Genomic DNA, 21,764 nt, shown 5'->3' on the forward strand with positions numbered 1-21,764 from the left:
TTTTGATCTCATTTATTTCATGTCCTTATAAGTTGCCATAGGTCATTAATTAATCTAAAAATTAACATAAAGTTTTAAATCTGCTTCAATACAGTTTGTTCATAGTTTATCACAGTTGTGTTTTCCAATTTCTTTTCCGGATTTTTAAATACCTCCTCCATGTATTAACCATGCCAAGTGATAAGTCTGCTATATTTAATAGTCTGGCTGATTTCGTCCAAATGGAATACCTTATCCATCCTGAAAATATCTGGCTGCTATGAAATTGGCATTTTCCATGGTCAAAACATTAGTGACCCCCAATTTGGTTCCCAACATTCGCGAAACATGCACTCTAATTTAAAACATCTATTGTGAAAATATAGCTTAAGCCAGTGGTACTAAAGTGTGTGCTGCGGCACACTGGGGTACCATGATTGGGTACCGTGAAATGTTCCAATATTTTCACTGAAATTCAATCAATGATATGATTGTTCCTTATACTCTGAAAATGTATTCTACACGGTTTTGAAAAAAACAACACTGTAGAGTAGGGTGTATCGAAAAAAACTTTTTTTCGAAATGTTAAGGTGGCTAGTGCGGAAAAGTGGCCATTTGTGACCAAAAACACGTCTGAATTTTTTCAGATTTTTTGGAGGTCGTTTAGGTGGCACGCATCGACCTTGAAGTCGATGGAAACCATCAATAGAAAAAATGGAATTTTTAGCCTCAAATTGACAATTTTTGACCCAAAGCATACGTAAACAGCATAGGAAACCACCCCTAAGGCATGAATGTAACATATTTGCCATAAACAAGACAATAAATGACCATAATCCAGAAAAAAAGATATGAAATAGCCAAATAATGACATTTTTGTGAAATTGTTGTGCATGTTGCATAACCAAATCACTATCAAAACCTCAAGGTCGATGCGCACCACCTAAACGACCTCCAAAAAATCTGGAAAAAAAAATCAGACGTGTACAGCCTACAGTCTACAGCCTACTGTAGAGCATGCCATACAGCCTGCAACATGGGGAAAATCAGTTTTTCATCCACCATCTTGAAACACATTGTCCAATTTTGCTCACAAGTTTTCTAGCAGCACAAATAATTTTATCTAAAGTTACAGCAGTTATCTTGTCCACTAAGTAGATGACTCATCCCTCTCTGCCCATCCACCCCAACTATGTTCCTCCTAAATCATGCACCATATTTTTTTGATAATTTTATTGTCAAATTATAGTGCAAGTACATAATGCTCCTGTAAGGTTTGTGCACAAAGCTGAAAACTACAGTCTATACAAAGGCTTGAAAATGCCAAAAATTATCAAAATATGAAAGTATACACATGCTCTGTATTTACTTGAGTACACCACACCCTTTTTTTAAAAAAAAAAAAATGTGGTAGATTATGAAGGTACACAACTTCCATCGTATAGAGTTCCTAACCAAACATTTATTCTGCATAGGCAAGCAACCCATTATGATGAGAAATGAAATGTATTATCAGAAGTGTGTTCCAATTTAATTATGTCACAATTAACGACATTTCAATAAAATGTACTCAATTCTCCCTTTCAATGCTTTAAACATGCAAAAATTTATTGTATCTATTGATCTTCACAGGTGAAACTATGATGTGCCACTATGGTTTCCCCCAACTAAGGAAGTGACTGATAACCAAAGTGCTACCCCCTTTCAAAATTATAAGCTTTGTTCAACTATGCTGCATCAATCAATGCAAACATATTATCTAAACATTTCTGATACTTTTTCTTTTTTGTTTCTTGGATATACTCTATGTGATCAAAAGTATCTGAACACACCAAAACATGTGTTTATCATAGAGGGCGACACAGTACTGCCATCTACCGCGTGGAACACATAGTCAGCGAACTCAGTAGTCTGCAGACAGTGAGAGACAAGAGTATGGGATGGTCTGAGGAACTCACAGACTGTCAACGTGGTCAGTTGGTTGGGTGCCACTTGTGTAGGAAGTCTGTGTGTGAGATTTCCACCCTCCTAAACATCCCTCTGTCCACTGTTTCCGATGTTATAGTTAAGGGACGTGTACAACCCAAAAGCGTGCAGGCCAACCTCCCATGTTGACCTCCAGAGACCATCGAGTGTTGAAGAGGGTCATACAGCATTATCGTCAACCATCCATCGCCACCATCACACAGGAATTCCGAACTGCATCAGGATCTACTCCAAGCACCATTACTGTTTGGCGCAAGGTGCGGCAACTTGGTTTCCATGGCCGAGCAGCTGCCCATAAGTCAAACATCACACAGACAAATGCCAAATGCTGCCTCGTGTGGTGCAAGGAGCATCGAAACTGGACCATAGAACAGTGGAAAACCGTTGTGTGGAGTGATGAATCACAGTACACAATGTGGCGATCCGATGGTAGGGTGTGGGTGTGGCGAATGCCTGGTGAACGACATATACCAGCCTGTATAGTGCAGACAGTGAAATTCGGAGGTGGCGGGGTTACAGTGTGGTCATGTTTCTCCTGGAGGGGACTTGGCCCCCTTGTTGCTTTACATGGCAATGTCACGGCACAAGCTTACATTGACATTTTAACAGCTTTCACGCTGCCTACCGTCGAAGACCAGTTCGGGAATGACCATTGTGTCTTTCAACATGACCCAGCACCCGTCCACACTGCAGGGCTTGTGGGGGAGTGGTTTGATGACAACAACATCCCACTAATGGACTGGCCTGTGCAGAGTCCTGATTTGAATCCCATAGAACATCTCTGGGATGTTTTGGAATGCCGACTTCGTGCTAGACCACACCGATCCACATGAATACCTCTTCTCATTTTGGCGCTCTGCAAGGAATGGGCTGCCATTCCTCAGGAAACCTTCCGGCACCTGATTGAAAGTATGCCGCCATTCCTCAGGAAACCTTCCGGCACCTGATTGAAAGTATGCCTGTGAGAGTGAAAGCTAAGGGTGGGCCAACACTGTATTGACTGCCAGTGTTCCCGATGGAGGGTTGACCAAACTTGTACTTTATTTTCAGGTGGGTGTCCGGATACTTCTGATCACATAGAGTATATTATTTTCATTTCTGTTAAAAGTTCATTTCTAGCATGATTTGAGGAAAATAGGACGAAAAAACCCACTGTGACTTGTACTACATTCATTATTTTTAGTATTTTATGTTCTAAGCCATTTCTTTTCAAGTTTTCCAAAAAAAACTGACAATAGTAGGAACCTCACATGTATTTAAAGCAATAAATGTACAACATTTTATGAAAAAAAAAACACTCTTTGACTATTTTTTTCGAGGTGGATTTTTCTGAAAAAACCCAGGTGGTGAAAACTGGCCTGGGCCCACGCGGGCAGATTCAAGGGGTGTGAGAGTGGCCAGTTACACCAATAGGTTTTCCAGGATGAACAATCTCATTCCAAAGTGCCTTATTTTAATTTCTCAGATACTGATTTGCACAGTTGGAATTAAATATAGCAAACATTGTGAGACTTTACAACACACATGGTAAGGTTGCAGCCCTAGTGTCTCACTATGACATCATGAGCAAGTAAAGCTCACACTCAAAGTCAGGTAGTGCCATGTACAATCAACATTTGTCCATGTTACTGGGCCCTCAAATATGGATTGTGAAGTGAAAGATGTAGCGAAATTGGAACTTTAGTGAACACAGTCATCATTTCCATGTTAAAAATGAGGTTTAGTCTATCTTACCAATATACAAATATATATGAAAATGAAATATATGATTGTGGGCATGTATGTTTCTACTATTATTGTCACATTAAAATGTTTGGTAATAGTTTCATATATCGGAGACACATTTCTTCATTTTTACAGAAGAAACGACTTATGGAAATGAGTTTCTCTAAGGTTTCCAACGTTCGTCGAGGTATTTTCTTTCATCATGGAATCTATTTGACCGGTAAATCATGTATTTTTTAAGAGAAATATCTCACCAACGCACAATTGCCATTGCTTTCTCTACGTGAACCGGATGCTGCATACCTTTGATGACGTAACTCCCTGTCAGTGTTTCCAACACTTTTTTTTTTTTAACTATGCTTGCCTAACCTAACCAAACCTTACCTTATCGGAATGGTTCGTGGGGCTATCCGTCAGCTACCTGTGCATAATGTACAATTTGCACACGTGACGAACAAGATAGTAGGTATTTTTCGGTGAAGAAGGTTGGAAACACTACATACCCACTACAGTAGTCAAGTTTTGCCCGCCATATTGTGTGCTAAGGAAGCAAAAAAAAGGAATAACAAAAATTACTCTCTATGTGAAAAATTGTGTTTGTTTTCGTGTAAAAAGCATAATGGCACCTTGAACTATGTTCACAATACACAATTGGTAAGTACGAATCATGTGAAACACAAAATATCAGATTTTAATGTGTCTCCGATCTATGAAACTGGTACCAAATGTTTGTGTATTATTACTTTATTGGTAATTGTCTGTTATATCGGAGACACATTTCTATCAAATATTTTCAGTTGTAAATGGTTTGTACTTACCAATTGTGTATTGCGGAACATAGTTGAAGGTGCCATTATGCTTTTTACATGAAAATAACTTCGATTTTTCACATTACGAGTAATTCTTTTGGGTCCTTTCTTCCGTTGCGGAACATAAAATATGGCACGCACAGCTGTGGATCATCGCGCGTCTTCTTGTGTTTTGTCGATTTGGAGTGAATTATACAGTGTTTCAACCTTCTTAACCTAAAAATACCTACTTTCGTGTTCATTATGTCATCACAAACCATTGACGGATAGCCCCAAAAACCATTCCCGATAGCCCCAAAAACCATTCACAATAGCCCCCACAAACCATTGACGGATAGCCCCAAAAATCATTCACGATAGCCCCAAGAACCCTTCACGATAGCCCCACGAACCATTTCTGGAAAGGATAGGTTAGGTTGGGTTAGGTAAGCATAGTTAAAAAATAAAATAAATAAAATTCTGGTAAAAAAAGGCACGTTTGGAAACACTGACTTTCGACGCTCACGCCATCTGCAGGTACATAATGGAAACAACGGCATAATGTTGTCGCTTTGCACAAAATGCAAGTTTATTATATCAAAAGTGCTTATTTCTTGTTGTGCAGCATTCTATGGTGAGAAAATACCTCCAAGAACTTTCAAAATACTACAGAAACTCATTTCCGTATGTAGTTGCTTCTGTAAAAATGAAGAAATGTGTCTCCGATATAACAGACATTTACCACTTTATTTTACTATTTCACAGAAAACTGCTATACTTTTCCATAGTGCATTATGATACGATAACTTGATTAACTTAGACAGGTCTGTAAAAACATGTATCCAGAGGGTTCATTTTATGTTTTGGTTCAGATATTGCATAATCTCGTGTATAATGTATTTGGGTCTTATATAGTAATACAAACTAATTATTTGGAATTGTAATTTCATGGAGTAGCTTCCTTCCATACTCAAGGATCTAGCTTATTGCTCAGCTAGAATTGTCGGTACTACTTTACTATACCGGAGACACCTATCAAAGATTTATTTTGCAACTTTTTACATTGCTAACATAGTATTCTGCATTGCGGAACATTTCTTTAGGTGAAATAATGAATTTGAAACAAAAATAATGTCTATTTCTTACACTAACGAGTGCTTACTGTTGTTCCTTATTTCCCACAAACCATTCACGGGTAGCCCCAAAAACCATTGACGTTAGCCGAAAAATTCACGAAAGTCCCACGAATCATCACGGGGACGAGGTATGCCTACTAGGTTAGGTTAGGCCTGTTAGGTTAAGTTCCATTAGCAATCCTTTCGGAGCGATTTTACAATACCGGGAATTTCTCCATTTTGTTTGAAATTCAGCATACTCACTAATTTTGGCCCCCTAATCACGAATCTGCAGTCAAAATGTGACGCTCACACATGGAAATAGCAAAATAATCGAAATTAAGTTCTTATTTCCACACCCTCGATTTCCAAATTTCCCGCCGGTTCCAGGCTCCGCCCCTGGGGTAATTGACCTACCGCCCCCAACCGCTATCGTGGCCCCGCCTCCGCTCCGGCTCCCCGCCTATATCTATAGACTCCCTGTTAAAGGCATGTTAGAAATTGGCCGGATTCACCTGCCCCCAAATAAGCGCCAAATTTATACGTGATCGCCAAATTTTGACTGCAGATTCGTGATTAGGGGGCCAAAATTAGTGAGTATGCCGAATTTCAAACAAAATGGAGAAATTCCCTGTATTGTTAAATTATACCATAAAATGATTTGCGTAAGTACTTTCTCCTGTAAATTTGAAGAAATCCGTCTCTGGTATAGTAAAGTGTTACCGAATTGTCAGCACACTCTTGTTTTTGTTTCCATAATTTTTGTTAAGTCTCTTCAGTATGTGAATTTAGCAAGTCGTCAATTCATATAATGCAGAACCAGTGATTTATCGACACACACCCTGAACTTTTCAAAATTTCCCCAATGGGACTTACCTACTGAAGAATAATGTATACGATAACTGAATGAGAACGTAAATTTTGTAGAAACTCATTCAATCGTAATCTACATTGAGAAATTCTTACCTTATATACTCTGTCGACTGTGGTTAAGTTCAGCTCACATCTACTCCTAAATGGTGGTAATAACAATAAATATGCAGTACCTAAAAAGTACAAGGTGAATCGAAACTAACTCCTTGCACAGTCATGGACACTTCTGGATTGTAACGAATACATGGAAACTCAATAGGGTTGTTACAAGCCAGAAGTGTGCGTGACTGTACAGCTGTAATCTGTTTGACAAATCAAACAATTTGCTACTTTCCTGGACAACTTTATGGAAAATAAACGAATTAACTGTACCAATATTTCATTACTACAGCCTTAGCAAGTGCCATTAAATATCAACCAATTTTAACTGTTGTTAAACAAACACGTACCTGAATACTGCTAGGCAAGTTGTTGGATGATCATACAGTCGACTTAAAACACCCGCTGGTAAAGTCTTCAAATAATCTTGAAGATCTTTGCATTTTAAATTCTTGGACTGAGGTGATAACCTGAACGTTTTGCTCGATTCCGAAGTCATTCTAATTCAAACAAAAGGCATGACTTACATTTTAGAATGAAACACGAATATTTAAATTAAATAAATGCAGTTCTTTTTTTAAAAAAAAATATTTCAGTCCTAGTTAATCAAAATTGCTCCTTTGTACCGTACGCCACCAGTTAAGTACCACTCCAAATTGCTAATGCTATGGATAAGTGAGTTGGCAACACTGGAGATGGACACAGAATATTTACGAAACAATGTTCCACCTCGGAAAAGTTTAGTTTGACTAACAAAATTGTTTCACATGTTAGTTGCAACAATATAATTAATTCTTCTTCTTTACACGGTGTCATTTATGAGTTCTACATCTAAAATACTGTACGAGAAATTGAAACAAAAGCAAACATTCATATATCATGTTAGGCAACGCTGATTTCAACCAATAGGAGAGCTAGATATACGTCATGACTACAAACACAACTTCCCGAAAGAAATATGTTTATACTGTTTATGTTCAGCAAGTACTTACCTGACGTCTGTGATTGGACCGGACTACAACACACAGAATATATTTGAAAATCTGGCATTGTTTTTGTAGGTTCATGTGCATTGTATCCAGAAGAATAATGATAATAGCGTAGTGAAGCCGAACCACTTGTTAATTCTCTGCCGAACATAGTATTAACTGCTTAAAGTAAGTACTAGAATTATAGATCTTATCTTGTAGTTTATCAATGTATCTGCTATTTGTACAAAGTTTGAGGGAATAGACATGTAAGTGTTTCCAACTCGCGCATATTTTTCACTACGGATTGAGTGTTCGTTTTCTTTAAGTACAAGGACGAGAAATAGAGAACTTCAACAAGAGTTCCCGTATGGTAATTAAAATAAGCAGATTGCCTTTTTTGTATTCTGACATAAGGAATACTGGAGTTATTTGTAATCATGTTTTTTTTACCAATTTTAAATCTATAAAGATGAAGAAACTGAGCTGTACAGAGCGAATGTAAGAGTAGACATGGTAACAAGTTTTTAAAGTAAATTATTTAGTAACAAAGTTGTTTTCTGGATTATTTCCTTATTGTGTAGATTATACATATTCTTAATCTGTTCAAACTTCATGCTTTTGGCCTTAAAAAGGCAGAGGAAATGTCTACAATAACCTGTGGCATGCAAAATGTTATCTGCCTAACCTACTCATTTAGAGCTGAAAAAAATTGTTCTGGTGATATTGGAATTACATGATGAGAACTTATATAGTTATCAATTAATTAATTATTTAGCTCTGTAACATGTATACTTCTCTCATATTGTTTAACCTTTTGTCTCCAAAATATCTATATATAGATACCTTGGTATGTTCGTAGTTTTTACGTCATAATGTTGCTATTTTTTACTGGAATTGCGATTTTTTTAAAATATGTTATTGTTAACACATATATGTTGGCATAAGGATTGTTGTCAGTTTTGTTGGCCCAAGTTCCTTTTTTTGTTTTTATTGCAATTTCATCATGCTACGAATGCAATTTTTACATGGTTTGATTTCGATGTACGTCTGTTAACACATACTCTAGAGTTTTAGTGATTACTTAAGGTTTTGTTCAATATATGCTTTCGTGGTTAGGTTAGGCAGGTTAGGTTTGGTTCCCTTAGCATTAAAATAAGGTCCCTAAATGCATTCTACTAAGGTTCCGATTTACTTCTACATTCATTCCCACGCTTCTATGATATTTACTGTCTCTTGTTTGGCAGAGAATATCTTGTCCATGAGAAGTGCGTAAGGTAATTTTCAAGTTGTTTTATTTCATCATAAATACATTTTTTCGAGTCCAAACAGTGCTCATTACTTTAAGGAAGGTTCAAATTTCGTGTGACAATAATTTCCGAAATTCTACAATAATTCGTCTCTGTGCTAGGAGAAATCATAAAACAATCGAAACCGTTACCCAAAGACATCTTGCAAAATGAAAAGCTTAAGCCGAAAAGAAAAATCCTTGCAGGAAAGTGCTTGTCAAGTTGGCGGAATGTGACCTGCAACTTCTAAATATAGACTCGTAACACTGCTATGCAGTTCCGTGGGCACCTGGAGTTCTTTTTGTCCATCTAGGGTAATTAGCTTCGGACCTACAGTCGTTTCAAGGTAACTCTGCATTTCGCAGAAATTTGGCCCGGTAGACGGAGCCTTACATGCGAAATCAGGCTCAGGTGGTAAAAGGTTAATGTTTTTGTTTTTTCATGTCTCTAAAAATTTGCAGTTTGAATGCATAAATTCATGTATTACATTCTTTTTTCAGGTTGCTGTACTTTGATCCTTAGCATATAAATTGCTGAAACAAACATGGCAGATGTACGTGATATCTTGGAGTTGGAGAGGCCTCCAACACCAGAACTGACAAAGGAAGCTATTCTTGGCACTGCAGAAAAGGTGAAGAAGAAACCAACAAAAGTTAAAGAGGTCATCAAACGACCAGAAGGAATGCATCGTGAGCTTTATGCTCTACTCTACACTGACAATAAAGATGCCCCGCCATTGTTTCCTACAGATACAGGTAACTACCTACTAATTCATGGTACATTAATATGACATATTACATTGTTACTAAATTTGTTCATGATTTTTTCCAACAATCAGTTTTGTTTGAAACAATTGTTTGAAGAATCAGGTTTGTTATGATGACAAAAAAAGCAGGTTCATGTGTATATTTTAATAATTATATTTGTAAATATTACAAATTTAACATTTTGAAATTATAATTGTATTGCATGTAGTATATATGTGGCATTACTTATGACAAGTTTGTTTTCCATTTCTGTAGGGCAAGGGTATAAACAGATGAAAGCAAAGCTTGGTATGAAACGTGTGAGACCTTGGAAGTGGATGCCTTTTACAAATCCAGCACGTAAAGATGGGGCTGTTTTCTACCACTGGAGAAGAATTGCTGATGAGGGGAAAGAATATCCATTTGCTAAATTCAATAAGGTAATAATTCTAATAATAGTAAAGGTAAATATGTTTGTTGTCACCTCTGCCATTATATTATAGAATTATTAATATTTGTGGGGTGCTGTTTCTTAATAATAGTTTTATGTTAAAATATATAGTTTTACGTTTCAAGATCACATGATGCGATCTTTGACCTTAAATATCTAAAAACAGTGTAGTCTGTTTTGTGGGAAGGAGTTTTGTGGTTCTCACACTAACTCTGGGCCTCCCCCATGGCGCAGTGGTAGCGTCATTGCCTTGTAATCAAGGGGTCCCGGGTTCGATACCCGGTGGAGGCACAAGTGGTTCGGATTCCACTTTAAACTGTAGGTCCAGTCCCGATTAGCCTTACTGTGCATAAAGTGGACTTAAAACAGCAACTCAAACCAACTCACACTAACTCTGTCTTGATTCATTCATTGAGTTTAGTTTGTATTTTAAGTCCACTTTACATACAGTAAGGCTAATTGAGACTGAACATACAGTTTAAAGTGTGATCCGAACCACAGTGTGCCTTCACCAGGAATCGAACCCAGGACTCTTTGGTTACAATGTGATTACACTAACACTGCACCATCAGGGACACCCTACTAGGTCAGTCTTCTATTGTAAACTATATTTATGTAAATCTTATTATAAGAGCTACTGAAAATTACGCAAGGATTTATTTACATTTCCCTTGTTAACAGAAAAGATCATCATCTTCAACATCATCATCTTGTTATCATCATCTATGAAAAAGATGGCAGTATGGCATACAATTGTGTACTGCCAGAAAAAAACACAATGTATAATTTAAATTTAACTAGTATTTACTAGGGAATAACTCTCGTTGAATAAATAAACATGAAACAGCTTGTGTGTAAATTATAATATCCTTGTTTTATTTTTAAGCAAGTTCCAGTTCCTACTTACACAGATACAGAGTATCAACACCTCCACTCCGAAGGCTGGACTCGTCAAGAAACAGACCATCTATTTGATTTGTGCCAACGGTTTGATCTCAGATTCATTGTGATACATGATAGATGGGACAGAACAAAATTCCCAAGTAGAAGTGTGGAGGAGCTGAAAGAAAGATATTATGACGTGTGCAATGCTCTTAACCGGGTTAGTATTTATTTACCTTCATTGTGGAATATGATGCAACTAATGCAAAAAAGATATTAAACTGATTTGTGGATACACACACTTGTTAATTTTGTCTTATTTTTATCATTATGAAGACATGGTAAGGAGAGATGTGACAAAACTGGAAATTTACTTGTGTTTTTGGGAACAGATTCTAATATATAATAATATTTAGCAAAAATACATACTGCTGTAAATTCTATTCTTTATTATAAATGTTCTTTAATATCTTACATTGGCACACAGGTAGTTTTCTTTTGTTACAGTAGAACCAAATAGTGTTTTGAAATCTTGTTTGTTATGTTTTTCTTACATGACAACAGTGTATTGCATTGAACTCTCCAAACTATATCCATATATGTATTCACTATGATATAAATTTTGATTATGTTGGATGCCCTGTGAAGTGTGTCTACATAATGCCATGCTTCATTTTCACATATGCTCAATATCCTGAAAATTCTGCAAAAAGTATCTATTACACTGTTCAACAAAATTTCACTTTTTAATTAAATGCTTCCTATAGTATTTACAATTTCAGAGAACTTATTGTCCAAAGTTTTGCTGGAAATATTTTTGTTTTGAAGGAAAGTAACAAGTTTGTAATTAAAAATATTGAGAATATTAAAATGTATTCAGTGCTATTTTGGAAAGCATAAGGGTGAAGCTATCTCCTTTGTCTTACACCTTGCCAGGAAGACACATGGGGGTGTAAGGTGTACAGCCTCACACACGTTTATTTCAGCCCTCCTCCAAGCACCTATTGATTAGAAGGGATATTGTCAGAAATATCTCGAGATCTTCCGTTTAAAAATTAAAAATGACAGATTATAATGGCGTTACTTTCTGCCAGCTAAACCAGGAGGCCTTTTTAAAATGTCCTTGGAAAGAATTTTGGGGTGCATGAGGATAAATGAAGAGAATCATTCTCAAATCTTGGCAAATCGCATTGCTGACCATGACAGAGTGGTTAGTACAGCAAGCTATGATGCCAGGGATCTCAGGTTCAAATCTGGGTATTTGTGTTCTTTGTGAGTGTCCCTTCATTGATTTAATCATATCACTACTCATTGTCATGGTCATGATTAGCCAAAAGTGGCAGAAAACTGACACTAAATAACAAATCAAATCAAACGGGATACTTCAACTTTTGGAACCTTTTTAATGGTTCCATTCCTGGAGCTCCTCCTCTGAGGAAGGATGCAGAAATGAGCCCAAAACATTATTCTGAAGCGGAAAGTAATTACAAGTACAAAAACATTTTTTACACAATTACCTCTGTGTGAAAGCATTACTTTTCACAAAACACTAGAACCAGTAATTTTGAATTCCTTCAACTTCAAAACCTATAATTATATACTCTTAACCAACTGTATGAGTCTCGTATACTAACTGTAAAATATAATTGGTATCAATTCAAATTTTTTGATCATGTAATTTAGGCTCAACCTTACATTGAATAATCTTATTTATCAGACACTATTTCCATTTAACATAAAGAGGTAGAAAAATGATATTAGGTAACCAAGTCTACACAAATAATGCCCCCTGTTTGCATAATGAAACACTGTTTTTTCTTATTTACAGCTAAGAGCCAATCCTGGTCATGAACCAAAGTTATATGTCTTTGATGCTGATCATGAGAAGAGGAGAAAAGAGCAGCTGAAGAGATTATTCGAGAGAACGTCTGATCAGGTTAATCGTATTTTAAATTGTAATATAGATTAACGTAGTACAGGAATCTTGCCACTGAAAGTGTTGATGGAATCCTAGTATTTCTCTGCAGTATTTCTGAATTTCAATCTGGTATTGTCATTATTTAAATATGCATGAGGAGGGGGGTCATTTACCCACTGTACACACTCTAGAATTACGTAGATTGGTTCCAGCATTAGGAAAGGACAAGTAACGGAGATATGCAATTCCAAAGTGTGGCCCACATAAGTAAAAAAAACACACAATTTCAGAGTACTTTCTCCACTTTTTGTTAGTAAAAACTGGTTGTATGCACATTAAAATAGCGAAATAACATGTTGAAAATAACTATCAGTACCAAACTTAGCAATCCTAACCTAACTACATAAAATTATATCTGCTGTTGTGGAATGTCGTTTTGGGTGCTATATTCACTTGCATGAATCTTTCGGGGTGTTCTGCTTCACGTAAAATAACATGCTAAGTTAACAGACATACTTTGCTTCACAATAACACATTTTCGCAAGCTAAAAATAACTGAAACCACAAAATCTTCATAAACCATTCAAGTATTTCACTTTCTCAAGGGGGTAGAGAAGGTCAGGGAGTTAAAATAGTTTATTATTTCATAAAAATTATTTGGACTTACATTGTCAGTATATTCTATGCATGATCTTTTAAGAAAAATCCTGATATGCTTTTAACAAATATGTTACCAATATCTGAATTTTAATTTAACAATAAGTGGATTTTAATATATGATAATTAGGGGGCCATTCCTTTATAACCCCTAATTATGATATATAAATAAAAGTGTTCAAAAAGTACCTTAAGAATAGCATATTGTGATATATGTAGGAAGTAAATTCATGAATATTTCATTGAACACATTTATAATTCAGACAAATATGTCGTGATTTTGTGTACTGTATAAAAACACCGATTATATTAATTATATCCACATCACATGAAAATAGAGTATAGATTATTTTGTTCATACATCCAAATTAGAATCTATGATGCACAATAATTAAATGCTTACTGGATACACTGATTTTTTTATTATGTTATTAAACTTATTGTCCTTTGAGGTTAGTATTCACCCAACTAATACTAAAAGTCAGGCAATATTGGTTGTTTTAATTCTGACAAAGGCCAGTAAAAGTGCTTGAATTAAACAATTGTGTACAATTTTTTTTCCAATATATGCACAAATGTCTCAATTATGCACTTCAAAAAACCTTTTTCAGTATACTCCAAATCAGGTAAAATTTATTAATCTGTTAAAAGCAAAATAATGGATATATTCAAAAAAAAAAAAAACTCCTTAATCTTAATTCAAATGATGGCATATTATGTGAAAACAAACTTGGTCTTTAAATGTTATATCTAATTTTGTTTAATTTCTATTTTTCCATGCCGTTAGATTGAAGAAGAACAGACACTGTTGAATGAGTTAAGGAAAATAGAAGCTCGAAAGAAGGAAAGGGAAAAGAAAACACAAGATCTGCAGAAACTGATAACAGCAGCAGATAACCAAGCTGAAAACAGAAAGACTGAAAAGAAAATTACGAAGAAGAAACTTCAGCATCAAACAAGACCAAGAACTGATGGAACTGTAAGTATATGTGAACTTGTCTGTATATAATATTAGAGATGAGATACATTAACGAATACTCTATTGATACTAGCCGTTGTTTCTACAAGTACTTTTATCTTTTGTGCAAAATTCTACCATTTTGTTTTTATTTGTAGGAATATACACCCTGATTTTGTAAAGCACATGTCTGAGTTCTCTTTTGTTTTTTGATAAAATTATTAACAGTTTTACTGATGCACCTGTATTGGCTAGTAGTGAAGGCATATTGATTAATCCTTTCCATCTCTGATAAATGCAGTGTCCAGAAAATATTGTATTTATTCTCTTTCATTCCGCATGACCAGTGTGCAGTGTGTAACGAGCACTGATTGCAAGTAAACAGTAGAATTTTAATTTGAAATAGCTGCCATGCACATGTGAACTCTTTGTGCAAAATGGTGGTGACTAAACATAGAAAGGGATTTGTGTTGTAGAATATGTGGAAACAATATAATATAATCACAGTTCAGCGCAGTTTTTGGCATCAGTTGGGATTTGATACACTTGATTAGAACTTCATTAAGCATTGGTATGCATAATTCCTGGAGAATGGTTGCCTGTGCAAAGGCAGAAAGCCCTGGTCGCTCATCATGTTTGGTGCAGGCAGTGGATAGAGTTTGTCAAGCCTTCCAGCGCAGTCCCAGGAACTAGGTTTGAAAAGTAAGCCATGAGTTGGGATTTGCTTTATAAGCGTTTGCAACTGGAAGGCTTACAAGGTACAACTTGTGCAGGAATAACCACTCTGCCACAGAGGTGGTTTAAAGTAAACTTTTTAACTTGTTTAATATGTTTACAAAACTTTAAGAGATTATCTTCTTTTTCTTGTAGAAATCATGCTCATACCACATCATGCTGCTCAGAATAAATGTTTTGAAAAGGGTACACTCTTTTCTGGACCCCTTATATATTTAAGTGAATTTTAAATGCGCAATTGTATCACTCCCTAAAAGTACTATGTGAGGCTAAACTGCAGATTCTCATTGACACTGATGCACATAACTGAAAGTTGTAACGATTCAAGATAGTTCATATTATTTATAAATTTTAATATGTAAATTTTCCATTCCAATTATTTCATAGCAACCTACGAGAGTTTTGGTTTAAAATATTCATAATTTCACAAGAGATAATCATTTAATTGCAAAATCTATTTCTCCACACAGTGTTGTTGCAAAAATAATGAAAATTATGCATTTTGTGTGCTTTCCATGATATTTAGACCATGAAAGTGCAGACTCAAAAGTAAAGTGCTCCCCTGTGCTTTGCATCATGCCATGCAGGCATATAGGGGTGTGCCCCACACTTTCTTGATCTTGGCCGAGCTGGGGGTGATGTGACACTGGGTGGGCACCGGAACCCCTTGAACAGGTTGAAAAAGTCCCGGTTCTCCCCTCCCGGGGATCGAACCTGGGTCTCTTGCATGGTAATCAGATGCCCTAACGACTGAGCTACTGCGGCTTCTTGAAAGTGCAGACTCTAGGAAAGTATTGGTGATTAACTCCAGTCAGCACTTTCTGATACATCTCGTATCAGCCAATGCATAGTTCTTCTACCAAGGCCTGTCTGTATCATCTTAAATTCTGCAGAACTGACTTCCCAAATTCTTGGTTGAGAACTGTTAAGGGTAGGTAATCCTGAAATAGGTAGGTTCCTTAGATGCATGCAATACCTAGTGCAAGGTAGGCTTATTTGTTACTTTTTCTTTCTTCTTCAGATTGTTGAAACTGCTGGAATCAAATTTGCTGACTTCAAGGGAAATGGAGTTTCCCTCAGATCTCAACGAATGAAGCTGCCTGCTAACGTGGGCCAGAAGAAAATAAAAGCCATTGAACAACTGTTGCAGGAACTTACAATAGGTGAGCTTAAGTATCTCATGTAGTATCATTGAAAGGAAATAATAAATTTGGTTAGTGTAATTTGTAATTATAACCTAAAAGTTAAGCACCCTAAAATTATTAGGAGAAATAAATATGTTAAAAATGGTAGAGTATGCCAAAATTCATTTTGCAAAATTGAGTAGTGCTAAAAGAATCCAAGCTTCTAACTATGCTTCTTTTTTCTTTTTCAAATAATATTACAACTATTCTGTACTATTTTTCAATAGTGTAAAGGCTTAACTGCATTATTTAATTCAGACAGAAATGTAAAGTAACATTTCCTTTAGGAAGGCATTTGCATTTGTTTACATTAGTCTATTAAGTCGTAGAGTTTCTGATAACTGAACATTTTATGAAAGCAAACCTGTCATGCTGCTTTCTTTAAAGTTTAGTCTGTGGCGAGATTTACTGTATGTACAGATTGCTCTAGTGTCTTGGACTGGAGAATTTATTCCATTATTTTTTCTCATTTTTTTGTTTTAGAAGTGGCTCCAATGCCAACCGAAGATATATGCCTGCACTTCAATGATCTACGAAGTGACATGGTTTTACTGTATGAATTGAAACAGGCTTTATCGACTTGTGAATTTGAATTGCAGACACTTAGACATCAGTATGAAGCCCTTAATCCTGGGAAGGTAAGATTTTTTTTTATTATTAAGTTATTGCATAATGCTTTTTCGTGGTTGTATTTTCAGTACCACACCTGTTCTCATATTTTAACCATTGCCAAGTAATATGAACCCACTTATGTGCAACGGTGAAATGAAGTAACATGTATTTTTAGTATAAATCTAGATCTCTCTTAATTCTTGGTTAATTTCATGCACATTTTCTTAAAAGTCTTGTGATTTTATTTTATACTAAATGAGGCTGAGCCAATACCATTTTGAACCGATACTGATACCTGAAAATTGTAACTACTAAAAATTGTTCAAAATATTGATCAATACTAGCGTGTAACCAGTCTTCTCCAATTATATACATCTATTTACAAAGGAAAATGCTGTAAAAATATTCAATAATTAAATAAAATTATTAAAATTGATGTTACGTAATCACAAAATCCAGTTTTTCATGCAAAATTTGTGCAAAATGAAAATAAAGTTTGAATTTTGCATAATTTCCAGCATAATTAGAATCTGTGAAAATGTTGCGCAGTATTTTTGCAGGCCTGGTGTAAGACCAAAAAGCCGCAAAATTATCGGTAAATAAATTTCAACTGTTACTTTCCGATATCGATACATGGGTATCGGCTCAGCACTAATACCAAAAATTCTCTTAAAATATGAGACTTGTCCCATACTACATGATTAGTTATTGCATATTTTTTCTGCAATAATAAATTAGTGTTGATTCTAATTTGAAGTAATTACTAGTCATTGGGATCATCTTTGTGCTTTTTTTAAGTGTTATTTTGTCATTGTATTTTTCAGACTTTGGAAATTCCAAGTGCTGTGTCCCTAGGGGCTGAAGGAATGTCAGGGCAGGGTGGTGATAGCAGTTCCCCTAAATCGAAAACTATATCAGAGATAATTGATGTTGTTGGTGGATCTTCAGGAACCCCTGGCGTAAGTTTCATGATTATTCATAAAAAAATATAATTTTGATAAGGCATAACTTAAACCACATGCCATCATTTCACTAAGTAATAAAGACCATTTTTGGTATGTATTTGCTTTGTTCTCTAGCTTTCACATCATGTGGCTTTCTCAGGAGATAGGACAAGAATAGTCAAGAATTAAGACATGGGAAGGTAAGTTAAGGTTAAAAGGATAAAAGACAGTGCAGTGCCCTGTCACTCCTTCCTACATTGCACACAATAAAGAACCTTCTTCATTAGGAGTATTTAAGATGTAAATTTCTTGCAATCCTTGAAGTTAGTTATGTTTATAAGATGTGCATAGTCAGTGCCGGATCTACAAGCCACAAAACCCCGCAGTGCAGGGGGCCAGAAGACAAGTAAGCCTTTAGGGGGCCCTCAGGCATTGGCATAATAGAGGGTTTGTATATGCGTATGTGAAGAATAAACTTTGTTACTCAGGAGTACAGAAACAAATACAATATATAAAGATAAAGGTAAAGTTAAAATTCCCTGTGCATCGTGCCATGAAAGCCTACTTAGGGTATATGGGCCCCCACATAATTTCGATGTCGGCCATCTTGGAGGTGAAGTAATCAGAACCACGCTGCAGCCTCCTTTACCCCCACATGGGTACAATTTGATCTGAGGCTGGGTGGGCCCTAGAGCCACTTTATGCAGGACAAAGCCAGAAAAATTTTGATCTTAGATCACCCACCCGGGTTTCCGTAGCAGTTGGACTAGAATCAAATCATGCTAGAATTTTCGTTTTCCAGGTGTGAGAAAACAATGTCATATATACGAATACATTAAAAAAAATTGAGTTGAATTAAATATGATGGACTTCCGCTTGGAACACACCAATGTGGTTCAACCTAAGTCTAACCTGTTTCTATCATGTAATTGTACCCAGCATAACTCCTTTACTTTTCTCTATAGGGGCACTTGTGAATCACCTTCTAGGCCCTTATATGTGACTGTCAGTATGAGATCAAGAATTACACCCACACTCATACATTATATATGTGTATGTTTGTTGTTTGTTTGTGGGTGTGTGTGTGTATATATATATAAAGGTCGGGGGGTAGAGGGGACCTTTGGTAATATATTGCAGGGGAGCCCAAGATTTGTAGATCCGGCACTGCGCATAGTGCACAATAATGTAGAGCTACAAGCACTTCCATGTTATGAAGACCCTATTCTATGTCAGTGCAGAAGTATTGTGCATTCTTGTCAGCCAGGATTGAATTGCTGTACATCTTCATTTCAGCTCGTTTACTTTCCACTAGCATTACACGTGTTGATTTCAGCCAAGGGAACAAAAAGAAATGGACATTTTCTGCAATTTTTATCTTCATTTCTCATAATTTATACATCTAGTGATTTGTTAAGTATTCACAATTATAAGTTTAACTACAAGTATTAAATATGTATTATCCCACCTACATTTGTTTTGTTGTTAGAATTCTGTTAGGATCTTCAGAATTAGACATAGTGGGGAGGGGGTGACTTGCTCTGAAACACTCAAATGCCAACTGCTCTTCCATATAGTACACCCTGGACCACATTTTTTGCAGGCTAAGGCTCTGGTGCCTGGACCCACGGACAGGATAATCCTCTGTGGAGCTTGTGTAGCATCACCCTAATGTGTTTCTCCCTTCGTCCATCTTATCACTACTCATTCTCATTGTATCAATTAGCCAAAAGTAGCAGAACTAAACCAACAAGAAAATCAGAAATAGTGCTTCTAGACTTCTTTTACCTAATATTCAGTAAATTAATAAACATCATTGTCATCCTAATGTGCAAATATTAATGCTTCATACTTTTCTTTGTTTTGTGTGTGTCTTATGTGCTCTATTTTAAAATTGAATACACATGTTCTTTCTTCTTCATTTACAGAGAAAGCGGAAGGCTGCATTGGAACAGTGCAATATACTAAAGAAGATTAAAAATAGGATGTGAAAAGTGAAACATACATAAGTGTCATTCTTTTTTGTAAGCTGCATGTAACAATCTGAAGATAAACCTATGGGAAATTCCATAACATTAATCAGTGAAAAATTGTAAAATTAAATTGAACAATGACATATTGATATATTATGTGTCCTATACGGGTGTATATGACCTATTAAGAACATTTTGTGATTGAGTGTTTTAGGCGTAAATGCAGTATTTAGCTTATTGCATCAAGCTAAAACAGTTTGAATATATGTACTTATTTAAATATTGTTTCCAAGATGTAAATTTTGGTGTATATTAATTCTGATAAATATACATAAATATGTGTACATTTGCATTTTATAAATTCTAAGGTGTGGTAATATACATTAATGCCCAGTTTATTTAGTTCAATTTGATTGAGAATGATTTGTAATGAAATAAATGAAAGTTACCCAGTAAGAATAATTGATGTAGTAATACCAATACGAGGCCCATCCAGAAAGTAAGTTTCCCTGGGGCCGTCTATAGAAAGAAACACAATTGGATGATCAGATACAGCAATTGTTCAGTTATTTTTCAACATACTCCCCACCGGAATTGGGACATTTGTCGTACTGTGGGATCAACTTTTGTAACCCTGTGTCGTAGAAGTCTGCCGCCTGGGATCGGAACTAGTATTGCTTAACCTCCTCATCACTTTGCAAATGCTGACCGGATAGGAATTTCTTGAGGTGTAAAAAAAGATTGCAATCACTGGGAGCGAGATAGTTAATCTCCATGGGAGTCTAAATTTAAGCAGACTGTGTCGGCATGGAAAGTACTGTGCACTGCATTCTGGGACAGACAGGACATTCTGTGACCAGAGGTAGACTGTGAATGGTACTATGAAACACTATGGAATTTGAGACGGGCCATTCAGGCGCAGGATGCTCAGTGCCAGTGTTATGCTGCACGATAACGCTCAGCCACATACGGCTCCGTGCACAACAGATAATCTGCAGGAATTCCGCTGGGAGGTGTTTGACCATCCACCCTATAGCCTTGCTCCCAGTGATTGCCATCTTTTCTTACACCTCAAGAAATTCCTGTCCGGTTAGCATTTGCAAAGTGACGAGGAGGTGAAGACTGCTGTCACACACTGGTTCCGATCCCAGGTGGCAGACTTCTACGACACACGGTTACAAAAGTTGATTCCACGGTACGACAAATGTCCCAATTCTGGTGGGGAGTATGTTGAAAAATAGCTGAACAATTGCTGTATCTGTTCCAATAAAAATTTCCACTGCAATTGTGTTTCTTTCTGTAGACTGTCCCAGGGAAACTTACTTTCTGGACAGGCCTCGTACTTCAATATTATTTTATCTTACACTCTGTGGTTGTTCTATATATATTTGTTTCACTGCCACCGAAATTGAAAACTGTGTATTTATCACTCAATCAATAAACCAGATTTTATGAAAATCATTGGAAAATTATGAAATCTGCAATTTATATCATTTTCAGTGGAACACACAAAGATCAAAAAGCTTATATGCTAGCAAGATGTGACATGTGCCTTTAATGGGAATCCCCAATTGCATAGCAGTAATGTTGTTGTCTTGTAATCAAGAGTGGATTCCTGGAGAGGCCACATTGCACAGTGGTTTGAACCCCACTTTAAACTGTAGATCCAGTACCGTTAAGTCTTATCTGAGCTTAAAGTGGACTTGAACAACCTTTATACAGCTTGCCATGTGTGATGGCCAATGGCCATGCAGTCAGAGAAACATAGTGTGAGACAGGCTAAGGATGTTGCCAGAATTAGTGATGGCCATGCCTTGGCCAGAAGAAGCTTCATTACAAGTGATGGATTGACTGTGGTAGTTGTGCGACTCTCCACTGTGTA

At 36.2% G+C, this 21,764-nt stretch overlaps 2 protein-coding genes across 5 annotated transcripts in view; one reads left to right on the forward strand and one right to left on the reverse strand.

Moving 5' to 3' along the window:
* Nucleotides 1-7,264, reverse strand: part of mrn (general transcription factor IIH subunit 4 marionette) — a 29,366-nt gene extending 22,102 nt beyond the window's left edge. The window contains exon 1 of the mRNA XM_083134630.1: nucleotides 6,916-7,264. Within this exon, the coding sequence (XP_082990756.1) occupies nucleotides 6,916-7,064 (149 nt within the window). The 5' untranslated portion in view covers nucleotides 7,065-7,264. The remainder of the gene's footprint in view (nucleotides 1-6,915) is intronic.
* A 317-nt stretch (nucleotides 7,265-7,581) lies between these two features.
* On the forward strand, nucleotides 7,582-20,344 carry DMAP1 (DNA methyltransferase 1 associated protein 1). 4 transcript variants are annotated; one of them, XM_083134643.1, is made up of 10 exons: nucleotides 7,582-7,722; nucleotides 9,323-9,577; nucleotides 9,845-10,008; nucleotides 10,906-11,121; nucleotides 12,730-12,837; nucleotides 14,264-14,455; nucleotides 16,191-16,332; nucleotides 16,837-16,991; nucleotides 17,790-17,924; nucleotides 19,838-20,344. In XM_083134643.1, the coding sequence occupies exons 2-10, from the start codon at nucleotides 9,367-9,369 to the stop codon at nucleotides 19,898-19,900; spliced, it is 1,386 nt and encodes a 461-aa protein (XP_082990769.1). In that variant the 5' UTR covers nucleotides 7,582-7,722; nucleotides 9,323-9,366; the 3' UTR covers nucleotides 19,901-20,344. The 4 variants fall into 4 exon arrangements, with proteins under 4 accessions (XP_082990769.1, XP_082990780.1, XP_082990797.1 ...); XM_083134654.1 differs by having other exon boundaries at nucleotides 7,594-7,726; XM_083134671.1 differs by lacking the exon at nucleotides 7,582-7,722 and adding an exon at nucleotides 7,779-7,802.
* Nucleotides 20,345-21,764: the final 1,420 nt, after the last annotated feature.

This window comes from Lepisma saccharinum, chromosome 1 (assembly GCF_977018435.1).
Source record: "Lepisma saccharinum chromosome 1, izLepSacc3.1, whole genome shotgun sequence".
Taxonomy (NCBI): Eukaryota; Metazoa; Arthropoda; class Insecta; order Zygentoma; family Lepismatidae; genus Lepisma; species Lepisma saccharinum.